General features: G+C 34.7%; 1 protein-coding gene across 1 annotated transcript; it reads left to right on the top strand.

The window, feature by feature from the left end:
- The first annotated feature begins 1,079 nt into the window (after window positions 1-1,079).
- LOC147394078 (phosphoethanolamine N-methyltransferase 2-like) lies at window positions 1,080-14,057 on the top strand. The gene is given in 13 exon segments (XM_086453366.1): window positions 1,080-1,316; window positions 1,423-1,538; window positions 3,993-4,130; window positions 4,257-4,394; window positions 6,110-6,152; window positions 6,155-6,252; window positions 6,838-6,948; window positions 7,064-7,205; window positions 11,524-11,804; window positions 13,174-13,335; window positions 13,420-13,473; window positions 13,577-13,651; window positions 13,768-14,057. Coding segments are annotated over 13 exon segments (1,470 nt in total). The 5' UTR covers window positions 1,080-1,303; the 3' UTR covers window positions 13,867-14,057.
- Window positions 14,058-14,601: the final 544 nt, after the last annotated feature.

Genomic DNA, 14,601 nt, shown 5'->3' with positions numbered 1-14,601 from the left:
GATCTATTTTTTGTGGATGTGGATCTTGTCAATGGTTGAATTATATGGTTACTTTATTATAAGGATTGTTTAGGATTTGATTTTTTTTTTTTTTTTTGAAAGTTTAGGAGCTAATTTTGAGAATTTTTGACGACTTTCAAAGGTAATTATCATGTTGGTTGGTTAGAAATATGGTTGATTTTTACATAATTTTAATGAATTTCTTTAAGAAAGATGGAGTTTATTATTAGAAAGATTAAATGATTTTTGTTTTGTGTGTGTGTGTATGTGTGTGTTTAATTTGTTCATTGCATAGTGTTGTTCCAATTAGAGTCACGTGGATAGAATCAGAATTGATGGGTAATCGTGGGTTTTATTGATTCTGATTTCAAATAATTTAAAATCGGAATAGGAATCGATAAAATAAATGATTCGCGATTCTAAGTTACTTAAGAACTGAGCCGGAAGCAACCCATTGACACCCCTACACCCATATATATATATATATTTCAAAATACATATCACTTCTTATTTTATTTAAGTTTTCAATTTTTAAATATCAATCTCAATTATATCTATCAAAATAAAATATCAATCTCAATTATTCTCGAACCATATAATTGTATCTTTGAAGTACAATTTTGGTCCCAGATTTTGCTGTTATAGTCTGAAAATTCGGTACTGTTTGATACAAAAATCTGTATTCATCGAAACCGTATGTTTGATAGTAGTTGCTTCGCATTTTCCAAAATCCACGTGGCAAACAATAATTAGTCTTATGACATCACTCAAAACGGATTCTCTGCTCTGACCATCTCTTGGCATATTCAGATTTGTCTCGTAGTCTAACCTCAACTCTCTTTTGAGGTTCTCCATCAAACAAGAAGTTAAGAGGCTAAAGATTTCCAATTGTATCCTATCCCAAGAAAATATGCACTAATCCCTAGAAATTAATAACAAATGTCTAGGAATCTTGGTATTTTCTCTTATCTCAACCGTTTATTTGATCGAAAGCTGTCAACCTAGGGTTGATGTTAGGTTTTTCTACTTGAAATGTAGAAATGGTAGTACTCAAGGAAAAAGCCAAACGAAGGAAGCCAGTACAACAGGAGCAATAACAGAGAGAGAGAATTGTGGGAGAGAGAGAGAGAGAGAGAGCTGATGCAGCAGAAAGGAAGAGCTTATAACCGCAGATCCAGGAGCTTTTCTCGATCTCGCATTGCAGTTGAAGGTTGTTAGCGAAATTTCCAATCTCACAATCACATTTCTTGTAACAAATTCCCTCCTTTTGAATTTCGAAGCTAATCGAAATCTGAAAATCGCCATGGCTGCTCAAGGTTAGATCCAATTCTTCTTCTTCTTCTTCTCTATGTAATCTTTATCTCTTCTTTTGTTTTCTAAATCTCATTTTCTGAAATTGAACTCGAATCATTGGTTTTGTAGGAGAAGAACGTGAGATCCAAAAGAGTTACTGGATCGAACACTCTACAGATCTAACTCTTGAGGCAATGATGCTTGATTCCAAAGCCTCTGATCTCGACAAAGAAGAGAGGCCTGAAGTAATCTATCTCTCTTGTTTTTTCTCCCTAATTTTAATTTCTGTGTGTTTGTAATAGGTTATTGGGCAGATCTATAATAGTTTTTAGTTTTGATTTAGTTTCGGTGTTATTTACTTTATTTATCTTTTTCTATAACAATGCTGATGGTTGTATTCCCTACTCCGAGATGTTTACATGAATCTAAACCATTTTGAAATGTTTGTAATAGGTTTTAAGCAGATCTCGAGTTTTTTAATTTTAGTTTGGATGTTACTTATTTTATATTTCTTCTTCAAAAACAATGATTATGTGAACCTGAAATCGATTTTGGAATGTTATGTTTTGGTGATAAATGTGTGGTTGATGGATTAGATCTTTTTAAATGTGATGATGATTCATACTGTGACCGATCTTATTAACGGCAATAGCATGTTTTATAGATGTTTGGATTTTGCTACGGTAATGTGCTTCCTCCGAGATGGTTAATTTAGTTACTTTTTTTTTTTTTTTTTTCAAATTAAAATTGGTAATTTTTTCATGTGTGGTGTCATCATGGTTTCAAATCTCGTCCGAGACCGAGATGATTCGTCTCAGTATTGTCCACCAACGATTTGGATTGACAAGTCATCTCAAAGAGTGAAACCCAGCTTAAAAGTCACTTAAGTCAGTCCATTGTCTCATTGAGTCATTGTTGAACGAGACGACTCAAATAAATCGAATAACTCGTCCAAGACGACTTGGTCTTGTTCATGGACGAGACGAGTCGTAAAAACGAGTTTTAAAACCATTTGTATCATTTGCAATTTTTATCTATGTACAATGTTAATAGGATGCTTGTTTTGGTTATTGTTTGTATAATTCTTTAATTTGTGATTAATTAGATCTTAGATCTTAATAAACAGAAAAGATCTATTAACCATGTGTTTCCTCCTTCCTCTGTTTTCAAATTTTTTTTCCCTTACCAGTTGCTTTTCTGTTTTTATTTTTTCATTCAATGATGTTTGTTTAATTATATTTCTATGCATACAGTTTCATGTTATATGCTCTTCTGTATTTGGACACAACTTCATGATGAAGATTGTTGGAAAAAAATGGGTCATCCATACTAATTGGAACAAGCGAAACCGAGGCATTTTGGGGCATTCTTGGCGAAGCAATCCCTTTCTACTATTAGCCATAACATAGGAGAAAATTGGGGTTGTAAGCCTATAGGAAATAAATAACTTTCCTTTGCTTACACTGATGTAAGCATAAGAAGAAGAAATTGGGTGTGTTCTTTTGGATACTCTTTTGAATTTATAAAATTTATGTTTATTCTTGTTACTGCATTTTCTTTTCATTTCGGGCATGTACGGTTCAGTGTGCAACTTGGACTGGGCTAAGGTAGACATGGGATCATCCTAATTCACATGCTCTTGCGCCTCTTCCTAGTCTTTTTTTTCCTCCTCACAAGTAGTCCTCAGTGTAGCTCAAGCTTAAGTTGGTCCTTTTCATATGAGCGAAAACTGAGCCAATGTAAATGAAATAAAAGTCAAGCTGAAGTAAGATTTTCCTGAATTTGAGTTGCTTTGGTTGTGTCCATGTTTTCTTCAGAGGAAAGTTAAGAACACTAACATTCTTAAAGCATTTAATAAATGGAATTATGTTTAGAGGATGTAAAAGAAAGATCCCTAAGTTAATAATGAATACTGCAATTATACTATCAAATATTTCATGGTTTTTGTTGATAGAGAGAGAAAATTCAACAGGCTCTACTGACGCCATTTCAATTTCAAAAGACTGAAAATGGAATCGAAATTTCCATGCCAACATTTCATACAGAAATCGTTTCACTACTGAAACTGAAATTGATTCACTGATTGCTGCACCAATGCTATTGCTACTGTTAAGCATGTTTGCTTAATCTTAAAGCTATAAGGGATATACCTTCTTGCAAGCTGATGACACCTGCCCTAAAACTCGATCATAAAATAAATTGGAAGGGCAGGCGGAGGAGTCACTATAGTATAACTCCAAGTTTCTGTCTGGACGAATTGATATTAGGACTCCGAGAACTAAGGTAGAGCATGGCTTGCTTATTCTTCGAACGAGCTCCAAACTAGTTGCTTCCAGTTTGAGCTCAGTCAAGGCCTCATTAAAGAATTGCTTGAACCCTTGGCTTACCATTTCTGAGTTGGCTCATTCCTTAATAGCAGATACAGCCTAGCACCAGTTCAAGTTTTGAAGTTGAGTTTTCTGCTTGGTTTTTTTGTTTTCTTTGTAGATTGCCCTTGTTGAATTTGTTCTTAAAACTTTTTCATGTGTGATATTCCATATGAACTTTTTCCCCATTATTTTATATCTGTTGTGCAACACCCACATTCACACTTGAGTTTCTATTTATCATAAATAAAAAATTGAGTTTCTTTCTTTATGAAGCTGTAGGTTATTTTGTGTTCCAAAATTTTGAATTTAAAGTATTTTGAATCTACACAGGTACTCTCTCTACTCCCATCTGTTAAAGGAAAATCTATTCTAGAGCTAGGGGCGGGTATTGGTCGTTTCACTGGTGAGTTAGCTAAGGAGGCTGGTGAAGTTCTAGCTTTGGACTTCATTGAGAGTGTGATAAAGAAGGTATTTTTTTCCCCTCATTTTTGAAGAAAGAATCTTTATCATGCCAATAGAATCAGATGCAATACTTTTTATTTTTCTTACCGGAGTATCTAAAATTATGATGCTCTTCCTTGTGATTTCTTGCAGAATGAAAGCATCAATGGTCATTTTAAGAATGTCAAGTTCATGTGTGCTGACGTAACGTCTCCTGACCTGAAGATTGCATCTGAATCCATCGATTTGATATTCTCAAACTGGCTACTAATGTATCTGTCAGATAAGGAGGTAATCCATTTCGGCTCTATTTTTCCATTTTTGTTGTCTTCTTTGATGCTTCCTTTGTTTTTGGACAAAAAACATCAGTGCTGTTTATTGCTTTAAATCCTGAGTATGCAAATAGGGTGTTTATCCTACTTAAAAGTTGCTTGTCACCCTGATATTTTGTTTAAGCATTTCGTTAGAAAGTGACTATGATATGATCATACTTTTCTTGCAACTGATCTAATTTCAGTTCCACAATTATTATAAAACTGTACTCTCCATTGGAAAGTTAAGGAACTCATAAACATGTGACATAGTTCAATTTTAATTTCTCAAATATTTGTAACCTTTGATATAAAGTCACCATTAATCATATCAGACATTAATCCCTTGCCCCATTTTTTTTTTTTGGTCTATTTGAAGGATTTTCTTTGTGCCGATGTTTTTCATATCAATCACCTTTGTGAGCTCTCAGCTCTTTTTTATCCTTTAAAGCTGGATGATAGACACCCATTGCGTTATAGGTTTATGCTATTGGTGGGTAGGGCATTCTTATGCATTGAAGTAGATCCTTTAAGTGGCGAGCTGTGTATTACCATTCTGTGATGAGTTGTGGATTACCATTTCTTCTAAATTTTCAACCCAAGTGTATGGGGATGCTAGTCTTGGTCCCATCCTTATGCATCTTATGTAGTTAAGGGTATTGAATAAGTGGAAGAAAAATGCTTAGCTGACTTCCTACAACACTGCGCTGACATGGTGGTGTGCACAATACCATATATGTTTTCCTCAATATACGAGTATTGTACACTCAAAGAAAGTCAATGGTTCTCTGTACAAGTGTTGAAGTCATTGTTGCACCGCTCTAAGTGGAAACATGTGAAGCTGATAATAACTTGAAGTTCAGAAACTAGGATACCCTTGTCGAGCCCAGTTTATCTTATACATTAATTGAAAGGGACATAAATTGCAAAATTTCTCAACCTTATACACGTCTTTATGCAATCAATTTTTTCATACATGGGGCCCTCAGAACTATGAGGAAACTGGTAAGTTCATAGATCTTTTTGATGATGGTCCATATCATTTTAGGGCATGATCCAGCGGCTCCTCTAATTCAATTTGTTGGATGAACTGAGGTTAAAGACATTGTATGCAGTAAACAATCTATATACTCACATAAGGTCATCAATAGGAGTGCAACCCAGGTGTATTGGGAATAATTTAGGGTCAGCTCGAGCTTTAGACCATCAAGTCAACCAGAAGTTGCTCCAATGGTGCTCAACATCAGCTGCACATCATTGAGCCCATACTGCTTCTGGTTAAGTCTGGTTGCCCATTTTGAGGGACGGATGGAGGGAGGAGGAGGGGGATGAGTGGAGAGGAGATCCTAATATATTTTTTTTTTATATGTTTAGGGTTAGTGGTTAGCAAATGAAATTGGGTTCAAGGGAGTTTGAACCTAGGACATGGGAACAACACTCCACATGTCTTACCACTTAGCTAACTTGGCACTTTGAGAGGAGATCCTAATCTTAGAATTTCTTAGTACAAATATGGCTAAAAAAATTCAAGAGGATTTTTCCTGCTTAATGTGGACATACCGAAATGTCAACTTGTCTGTTTGTTTTTGACTTATCACAGTGTGAGGTGGACACTAGCCAATGAATTGTTTTGTACTTTATTTTTTTATTGTCATATGTAATACTATTTTATATATTTATATTCATGGATGGCAGGTTGAGAATCTGATCGAGAGTATGGTTAAATGGTTAAAGGTCGGTGGTATATTTTCTTTAGAGAATCTTGTTTTCATCAATCTGGTGATTATAAGCGAAGAAACAATCCAACTCACTACCGAGAACCAAGTTTTTATACCAAGGTGTGGCCTTTACTTTAGTCTTTCTTCCCAGTTTCTATTGTGCTACTTTAGTGCTCAATTACCATGAAGGAATTCTAGGATTTCCATTCAATTTTGTGTTGTGCATCATCTTTGATTATGGTTAAGGTGGATCATCATCACCATTAGGATCATCATCTCATACTTGTCCAACTATTTGCAGTCAACTATACAAATCCTATTTCCTTAATCCATTTGATTCAGGGCCATATCCTCCATAAATAGATGGGCTTATCAAATCCTTCTTCTTACCTTAACCATGGCCTTCTCTTTATCCTTTAGAGCCTTTCTTTGACTTTCACCAGTGTGCACTTTGTCACAGGTGCCATTAAAGTTCTTCCTAGATATGTTCTTTTTCCAAGTCAACATTCTAACCTCTAGATTCTTGACAGCCCATGTTTCTGCTCCATAAAGTATGAAGGACTTGTTGCCACGAGATAGACATATATGAATCCTTAGATGTGCAGAACATGCTATTTTATTAGGATCTCCTCAGGAAACACCTGCCTTGACAAAGGCAAATTACTTATTCCAATATAGTCTATTCTTATTTGAGGTTTATTGCAGGTCTTTAAGGACTGTCTTATGCATGATGGGGTTGGAAACTCCTTTGAGCTCTCTCTTATTAGTTGCAAGTGCATTGGAGCTTATGTAAAGAACAAAAAGAACCAAAATCAGGCAATTCTTTTCGCTAATCATCATTTGCAGCTTCTTTCCTGTGCAACAATAAATGAGAATGTAACCAACTCAACTGATGTGAATATGATTATTATTATTATTTTGTACAATGCAGATTTGCTGGCTATGGAAAAAAGTCAGTTCACAGGGAGATAAGGGGTTTCAACAATTCTTGGATAACGTACAGTACAAATGTAGTGGAATATTGCGCTATGAACGTGTATTTGGAGAAGGTTTTGTGAGCACTGGGGGGATTGGTATGTCATCTTAGATGTTGCTCCATTCAGGGAATCAACGGAAACAAAATCTTATATTTAAAACTTTTTTTTAAAAAACCGCTATCGCTAGTTTCTTTACTTGTAAACTTGCAAAATTAGGCCCTGCTTGGTACACTACAAATCATTTGCATTTGCAAATAATTTTCACTGCAAATGGCTTGTGATGAAAGATTTACTTCTGCTTGGTAACCGTTGGGAAATCTCTTGCGAATCATTTTTTGTGGTTGGTTGATATTTACAATAAAAATTGTCATTGCGAGTTATTGTTAAAATAAAATGTGAAAACAATTTCAACTTAATTCGACCTCATCAAAGAAATTATTCAAATTACAAACATACCCTCAATACTTGCTACATTAACACATGAATTTATAAAAATATCCCTATCAAAAGGTATAGTAACCTATATATTGGAATTATAAAAATACTCATCATCAAAGAAACTATTCACAGTAACATGCATATGAATGTACATAAATACCTCCATGAGGAGGGAAATTTTTGTGATAAAATTGATGAGGGGTAATTTTTTGTAATTTTCATATGCAAGTAAATGTTATGATGAAATGTATTTTTGTGAATTCATATATATGGTATTGCAGGAAATACCGATGGCTATTTTTATAATTTAAAAGTTTCTTTGACTAGGGTATTTTTGAAATTTCAATATGCAATTTAATATATCTTGGAGGGGCTATTTTTGTAAATTTATGTGCATCTTGTTATACTAGGTACTTTATAATTTGATTAATTTCCTTGATAAGGGGCATTTTATTAATTTTGATATGCATATGTTGGAGTCAAATAATTTTGCCAATGATTTGTGATAACTTTTTGTGCCGCAAATCATTTGCTAGAATTTCTTAAGAATTTAGGTGATCCATTGCAATGGAAATTATTTGCATTGTGTAACCACAAACCAATAGAATTGATTTTAGAAAATTATTTGCATTTGCAAATGATTTTCAGCATGCCAAGCCTTAATTTCAAGAATTTTTCCATGTTGAACACTGTGTTGTCACTTTTTCAAGCAAACATAATTCTAATTCTATTAAATTTTCGTCTTGATTCTTCAACTGAAATGTAATTCTGCATTCTTTTATCAATTTACTTCTACTTGCTAATATGCTTAAGCTTTTTTAAATTAGGGGAACAAAACCTACATTTTTCTGAAGTAAAATTAAAAATGTGATTATTTCGCATACATAAAGTCATACAAAACTCCAATATTTCGTCAGTATGCCTTCTATACTTCTCCACCATTTTTGTTATTCAGAAGAGTTTCAGTTATTCTATGTTAAAAGATTAGGGTTAAGGAGAGGAGGAAAATAAAGAAGAGAATGAGTCGGTCGCTCCCAATAGGGTTCGGCGGTTGGTCGTGTGGGGTTAAGTATTGGGCTCACACGACTTTACATTAATGAGCAATAAGAGCTCTAGGTGATTGTTTCAACCCATAAATTACCTTCTGTAGGCAACACACTAGTCCAGTCTTACTAGAGGCAACATAACCAAGTGACTGCTCCATATATATCTCCTCCTGCAAGTCTACATGTAGAAAGTCATTTTTTGACATCCAACTTTTATAGGGGCCAAGCATAACATACCACAATAGAAATAAGAACTCAACAGAGTTAGGCGAGCCACTGGAGAAAAAATCTCACTATAATCAACCCCATAAATCTGTGTGTAACCCTTGATTACAAGGCGAGCCTTCAACTTCTCAACAGATCCATCAGGAAAATACTTGATTGTACACACCCATCTACACCCCACAACCTGCTTCCCAGGTGGAAGCGGAAATAGGTCCTAAGTATGATTATGATGAAGGATTGCAATCTCCTCATCCATAGCTAGTTTCCACCCAGAGGAGGATAATGCCTGCATATAAGAAGTAGGAACACAAATATTAGATAAAGAAAGTGCAAACTGGTGAAATGAAGGTGACATTCGATGAAAAGACAAAATCAACAATTGGGTGCTTAGTGCAAGATTTAGTATCTTTCCTTAAGCAATAGGAAAATCACTAGAGGTAGAAGTAGATGTTGGTGGATGTGAAGGAATCTCAAGTGAAGTTAATGAAGGATCTGGTACTGCCAAAGAAGATGAAGGTGCTCGAAAACGAGTGTGTTATATACTTGAAGAGGCATAATGGAAGAATCACCTATAAGAAAATTTAGAAGCCCAAGAGACGAGGAAACTGTAGGAGATGGCTCACTCTGATGAGAAGACACTAGATCCAAGTCAAATGAGGTACCAACAAAAGAAAATAAGGTATAGACTCAAAGAATGTCACATCAGCACTTACATAATTGTTTTGAGTAAAAGGACAATAACACATATATCATTTTTGTGTACATAATTGTTTTGAGTAAAAGGACAATAAAACATATATCATTTTTGTGTACGAGAGTAATTCAGAAAGACACATTTGATGGATCTTAGGGAAAGTTCATCCAACCCAGGCTCAGATGAGTGAACAAAGCAAATACAACCAAAGACACTAGGAGTAACAACAAAATGATAAACTTGAAGATAAACCAGAGAGAGGTGATTGACCATTTAAAATTGATGATGGCATGCGATTAATAAGATGACAAGTTGTGAGGACAACATCATCCTAATAAGGCTTAGATACTGATCAGGGCCTAAAAGTGCATCTTTCTGGTTCGATTAATCGGATTATTGTCAAAACATCCCAACTAAATTCTGAGAATTACGTCGATTAACACACAATCATCATGTGCATAATCATTTAAAAAATATTTCAAATTGTTGATTTCATGAGATATTTGATTACGTGTGATAATCTTGACAGAGTCAAAGTAGGAATGAGAAGGAATAGTGCGAAAAAAAAAAAGAAATTCATGAAAATTACGGGTTAAAAGCTATAGTCAAAGAGAAGACTGAAGGGCTTTATCACTTAATGTACTCAATTGGACCTTAAAGCCCAAATGCACTAACTCCTGAATCGATGACTCAAAGCACCTCTAGATGTAGTTTGAGAAGTGGAATCAGTGAAACTCTGAGAAGGTTTCTCCTAAGCTTGATTAGCCAAAGCAGGTTTAGCCACAATAGGTATACTTTAAATCACCACCTTGACCACCACGGCCTCCTTTACCATGACCACCATGACCTCCTCTATCAACACCATTAGAAATCTCCAAATTTGCCATCCGGGGGAGGAGTAAACTAAAAATCCGCACATAGAAAAAAAAAAAAAAAAAAAAAAATAAAAAAAAAAATATATATATATAATATATATATATATATATAGAGTATCCCCCTTGGGATATTCTATGCGGTTAGGGTTGAAAAGTCAATAAAACAACGATCGGAATGAAATTGCAAAAATCCAGAAACACTTAGAAAAATGTTGAGATCCGGGCAAAATTTCAAATTATTGATTGAGAAGCATGGTTTTTAAACTCGTCCAAGACCAAGACGTATTACCTGAGTTAACTCAGTATCGGAGCTGAACGAGACCAACTCACAAAGTCATTTTTTGATCGAGATTTATGACTCACGTTCATTTTTTTGATTTGACTCACGAGACGTCTCAAATGTATTGGAAAACTCGTCCAAGATGACTCGATATCAGGCTTGGACGAGATGAGATGAAATACCATGTTTAAAAACCATGTTGAGAAGCTAAAGAAGTCTTTTTTTTTTTGTGCAGATTACACTGTTCAGGCAGAAAACACTGTTCACGAGCACTACTCACGCGGCACTGTTCACACTACACTATGCACATTTAACAAAAAAAAAAAAAAAACCTAAATTTTGAGTCATCAAAACTGTCCAATTCCCCAATCATTCATTAACACACCTTAAACAAACACAAACGAAGTCCTACATAAAATTTAGGTTCAAAGAAACAAACCTCAAACACCTAATCTCTTTTTGGAACCAAGGCCTTAGGGTTTGGAAGTACCGAATTGAAGAGGGAAAAGAAAGGGAAGAAAAGAAGAGAAAATTAAGCAGATCTAATGGTAGAAGTGTTCTGAAGCCATGTTAGAAGATTAGGGTTAAGGAGAGAAGGAGGATAATAGAAAAGAGAATTAATCGGTTGATTCCAATGGGTTTCGACCTCTCTTTTATATTGAAAACATGTGGTTGGTCATGTGGGCTTAAGTATTGGGCCCACAAGACATTAAATAAGAACTCTAACATTCTATAATTCTCGTCGTTATATTTTCTAAGTAGCTACCATCTTTTCATTGTGGAACTTTTCTCTTAACTTTTTCCCTCTTTGAGTAATCCTTCAATTTTTTTCTAAGTGGAACGTCATAATTGACAGATACAACAAAGGAATTTGTTGCAAAGCTGGAACTTAAACCTGGCCAGAAAGTCCTTGATGTTGGGTGTGGCATTGGCGGAGGTGACTTCTACATGGCTGAAAAGTTTGATGTTGAGGTTGTCGGGATTGATCTATCCGTGAACATGGTTTCTTTTGCTCTTGAACGTGCCATTGGGCGCCAATGCTCAGTTGAATTTGAGGTTGCTGACTGTACCAAGAAGACTTATCCTGATAACACATTCGATGTGATCTACAGCCGTGACACCATTCTCCACATACAAGTAACCTACACATCTTTTCTCTGACTTTGGATTCCTTCCTCCTATTTCATTTATTCCCATAAATTTGTGGTGGAAGTAGTTAGTATTTTACTTGGATTGGTTATTTGTGAAATTATTTTAGAACTATGAATATGTAATAGCAATACCAATTTTTTTAAAGACATTGGAGGTTTACACACACGCACACACATACATATATATATATATATATTATCTCTGTTATATGGTATCCTTACATATCATTCTTATAATTACAAGTTTTCCATGCTATAACATTAATTCCATAAAGGCCCTTTAACTATGTATATATTGCATCTTTTGATCATAATCGCTGCAAGTCTTAGTTGGTTTGCGACTTGGAAAGTTGGAGCTATGAAACCATAGAAGTAGTTTAATTTTAATTTGATTTTTGATAATTTCTTTCTAGATTCTCCCTTAATTTTGTCTCTTTATTAGATATTTATATATTTGATTAATTATTGATTAAAATTCCATGCTTGTGACTTATGCCTCAAGTCTTTGGCTAGTGAAATGCCTTGCTTTATGTCTTAATGTTTAAAACACTGGGCAATACGTTGAGGAATTCAACATGATTAAGACACAAAGGGAAAATTCAATTAGGAAGCTTGGTTTCCGAACTATTGTTGTTGGTGATATGGACCTTGTTCTGCCACTCTAATTAATCTAGGGCCACTTCTTCTGTAGAAGCCTGCTTCAATTATTTTCTCATCCTACAAAAAAAAGCCCCGCTCTGGATTGTTCCTTAGTTAGTGTTGCTGATGGTCTTCGGTACACATGGCTAAAAAAATTTGGTAAATGAAGCTCTGCATTAATAGTTTTGCTCCGAAATGGGGCTATAAAACATATTCATGTATTTTTGTTTTGTTATGAAGCCATTACAAAACTCATACTATGCTGCAATGCACGTTTGCTTTTACTTTTTTGTGTGTTTGCCTGCTTTTCTGTGCACACAACCTTGTAAAGGGTTGAGGCTTGAGAGCATAATTTGATGGTACTGTGTGATTGAAATGACATTTTGATTGCAGTTTGTTCATCTTTGTGAATAAGAATTTTCCCGTCTTTGAGGTTAAGTCCTCATGATTAACATATATAGAATTAGGTGTATCAATGAGAATTTCCGTACGATTTCATGTTTGATTCTTAACATTAAGTAACAAGAAGATTCATTTAGCTTAAGATTGTGATTGCTCATTGGATCTATTTTTCTATCTTGTGATAAGAGCAAATGAAATTTCTAGTCTTGAAAAGTGTTGCTTGTTCTCGAATTTTTTGGCCTTAATAGTTTTGGTTTGAAGATCCACCATTTATTCTTTAGGAAATTATGTTAAAAGTTTTAATGCATTTTCAGGACAAACCTGCATTATTTAAAACCTTCTTCAAGTGGTTGAAACCAGGAGGTAAAGTTCTTATAAGTGATTACTGCAAAAGTGCTGAATCTCCATCAATTGAATTCAAGGAGTATATTAAGCAACGAGGTTATGATCTGCATGACGTAGATGCATATGGTCAGGTGAGTTTTCATCTCATCTGAATCTTATGTTCAAATGTTTCTATTAGGCAAATCCCCTCAATTACTTTTCTTCATTACTAACAGATGCTTAAAGACGCTGGTTTTGATGAGGTTATAGCTGAAGATCGGACCGACCAGGTTGAAAATAAAACTACATTTTTTTTTTCCAAATATTTCTCCTCTCTGATTATATTTCTTATGATGACGGTAAGTAACACATTTGGTTTTTATTGTGGTTTAGTTCATGAAAGTTCTGCACAAGGAACTAGATGACATTGAGAAAGACAAAGAGGAATTCATCTGTGACTTCTCTCTAGTAAGTGTTGCTTCTTCTAAGCTCAATCCCTTAGTCACTTGGTTTCTCTCTTTCTTATTACTGGTATTTATACTCGTAATCTTACATTTTGTTTATGGGAATAATGGTGTCTTCAGGAGGATTACAATGATATTGTCGACGGTTGGAAGGCAAAGCTGGCTAGGAGTTCATCGGGTGAGCAGAGGTGGGGCCTGTTTATTGCCAAGAAAAAGTGATTTCTCTTATCTACTACTAAATAGCTAGCTAGTGTGCTCTCTCTCTCTTTCTATATGTTTACTATTTCAAGTTGTTGAACTTAGCTATTGTTGTCTTGTCGTATAATTAATTGGAGCCCAAACTTTGATGGGTTTCATGTTGTTAAATCATGACAAATCCGAACATAAATAAGTAATTTTTTTTTTAAATTGTTGGTTGATAATGAATGTGATGGTGAGAAAGGTCACCACAGGCTGGGATTAAGGTTGCTTATGGTATCTTGATCAACTTGGGTTCTTTGGAGTCTGGGGCTGTGTTGAACAACTACTACTACAAGACTAAGATGGATGGATGGTGAAGTGGGGAAGAGATGTGGGTTCTTCAGTGCCAAGGACAACGTTTTCATGCATATGTATGTATATGCCTCTGTTCAATTCATGCCATCCCAGAGTGTTTACTGAACTCATTAAAAACAGGCATATGAAGTGATTCTGCTTTGTCAGGTGATCCTAGCCTAGGTCAGTATTTGTTTGGATTTTTCAATTGAAATAGGTGTTATTGGCACTTCAACTTTGGCTTATTACACCTCAAATAAAAATAAAGAAAATAAGTGAATGGTTGAGAATAAGTAAAAGTTGACGTGCTAATAGAAAATCTCTCAATTTTTATTTTCTTAGAATCTTTTGTTTTTTATATGAAATTTTTTTTTAATAGTAAAATTATTTGAATGAGTGGTCTAATATTTTATTATATTG

The sequence above is a fragment of the Akebia trifoliata genome, chromosome 9 (genome assembly GCF_017979445.1).
Source record: "Akebia trifoliata isolate Shusen 1 chromosome 9, ASM1797944v1, whole genome shotgun sequence".
Classification (NCBI taxonomy): domain Eukaryota; kingdom Viridiplantae; phylum Streptophyta; class Magnoliopsida; order Ranunculales; family Lardizabalaceae; genus Akebia; species Akebia trifoliata.
This window is presented reverse-complemented; position numbering and strand designations above follow the sequence as displayed.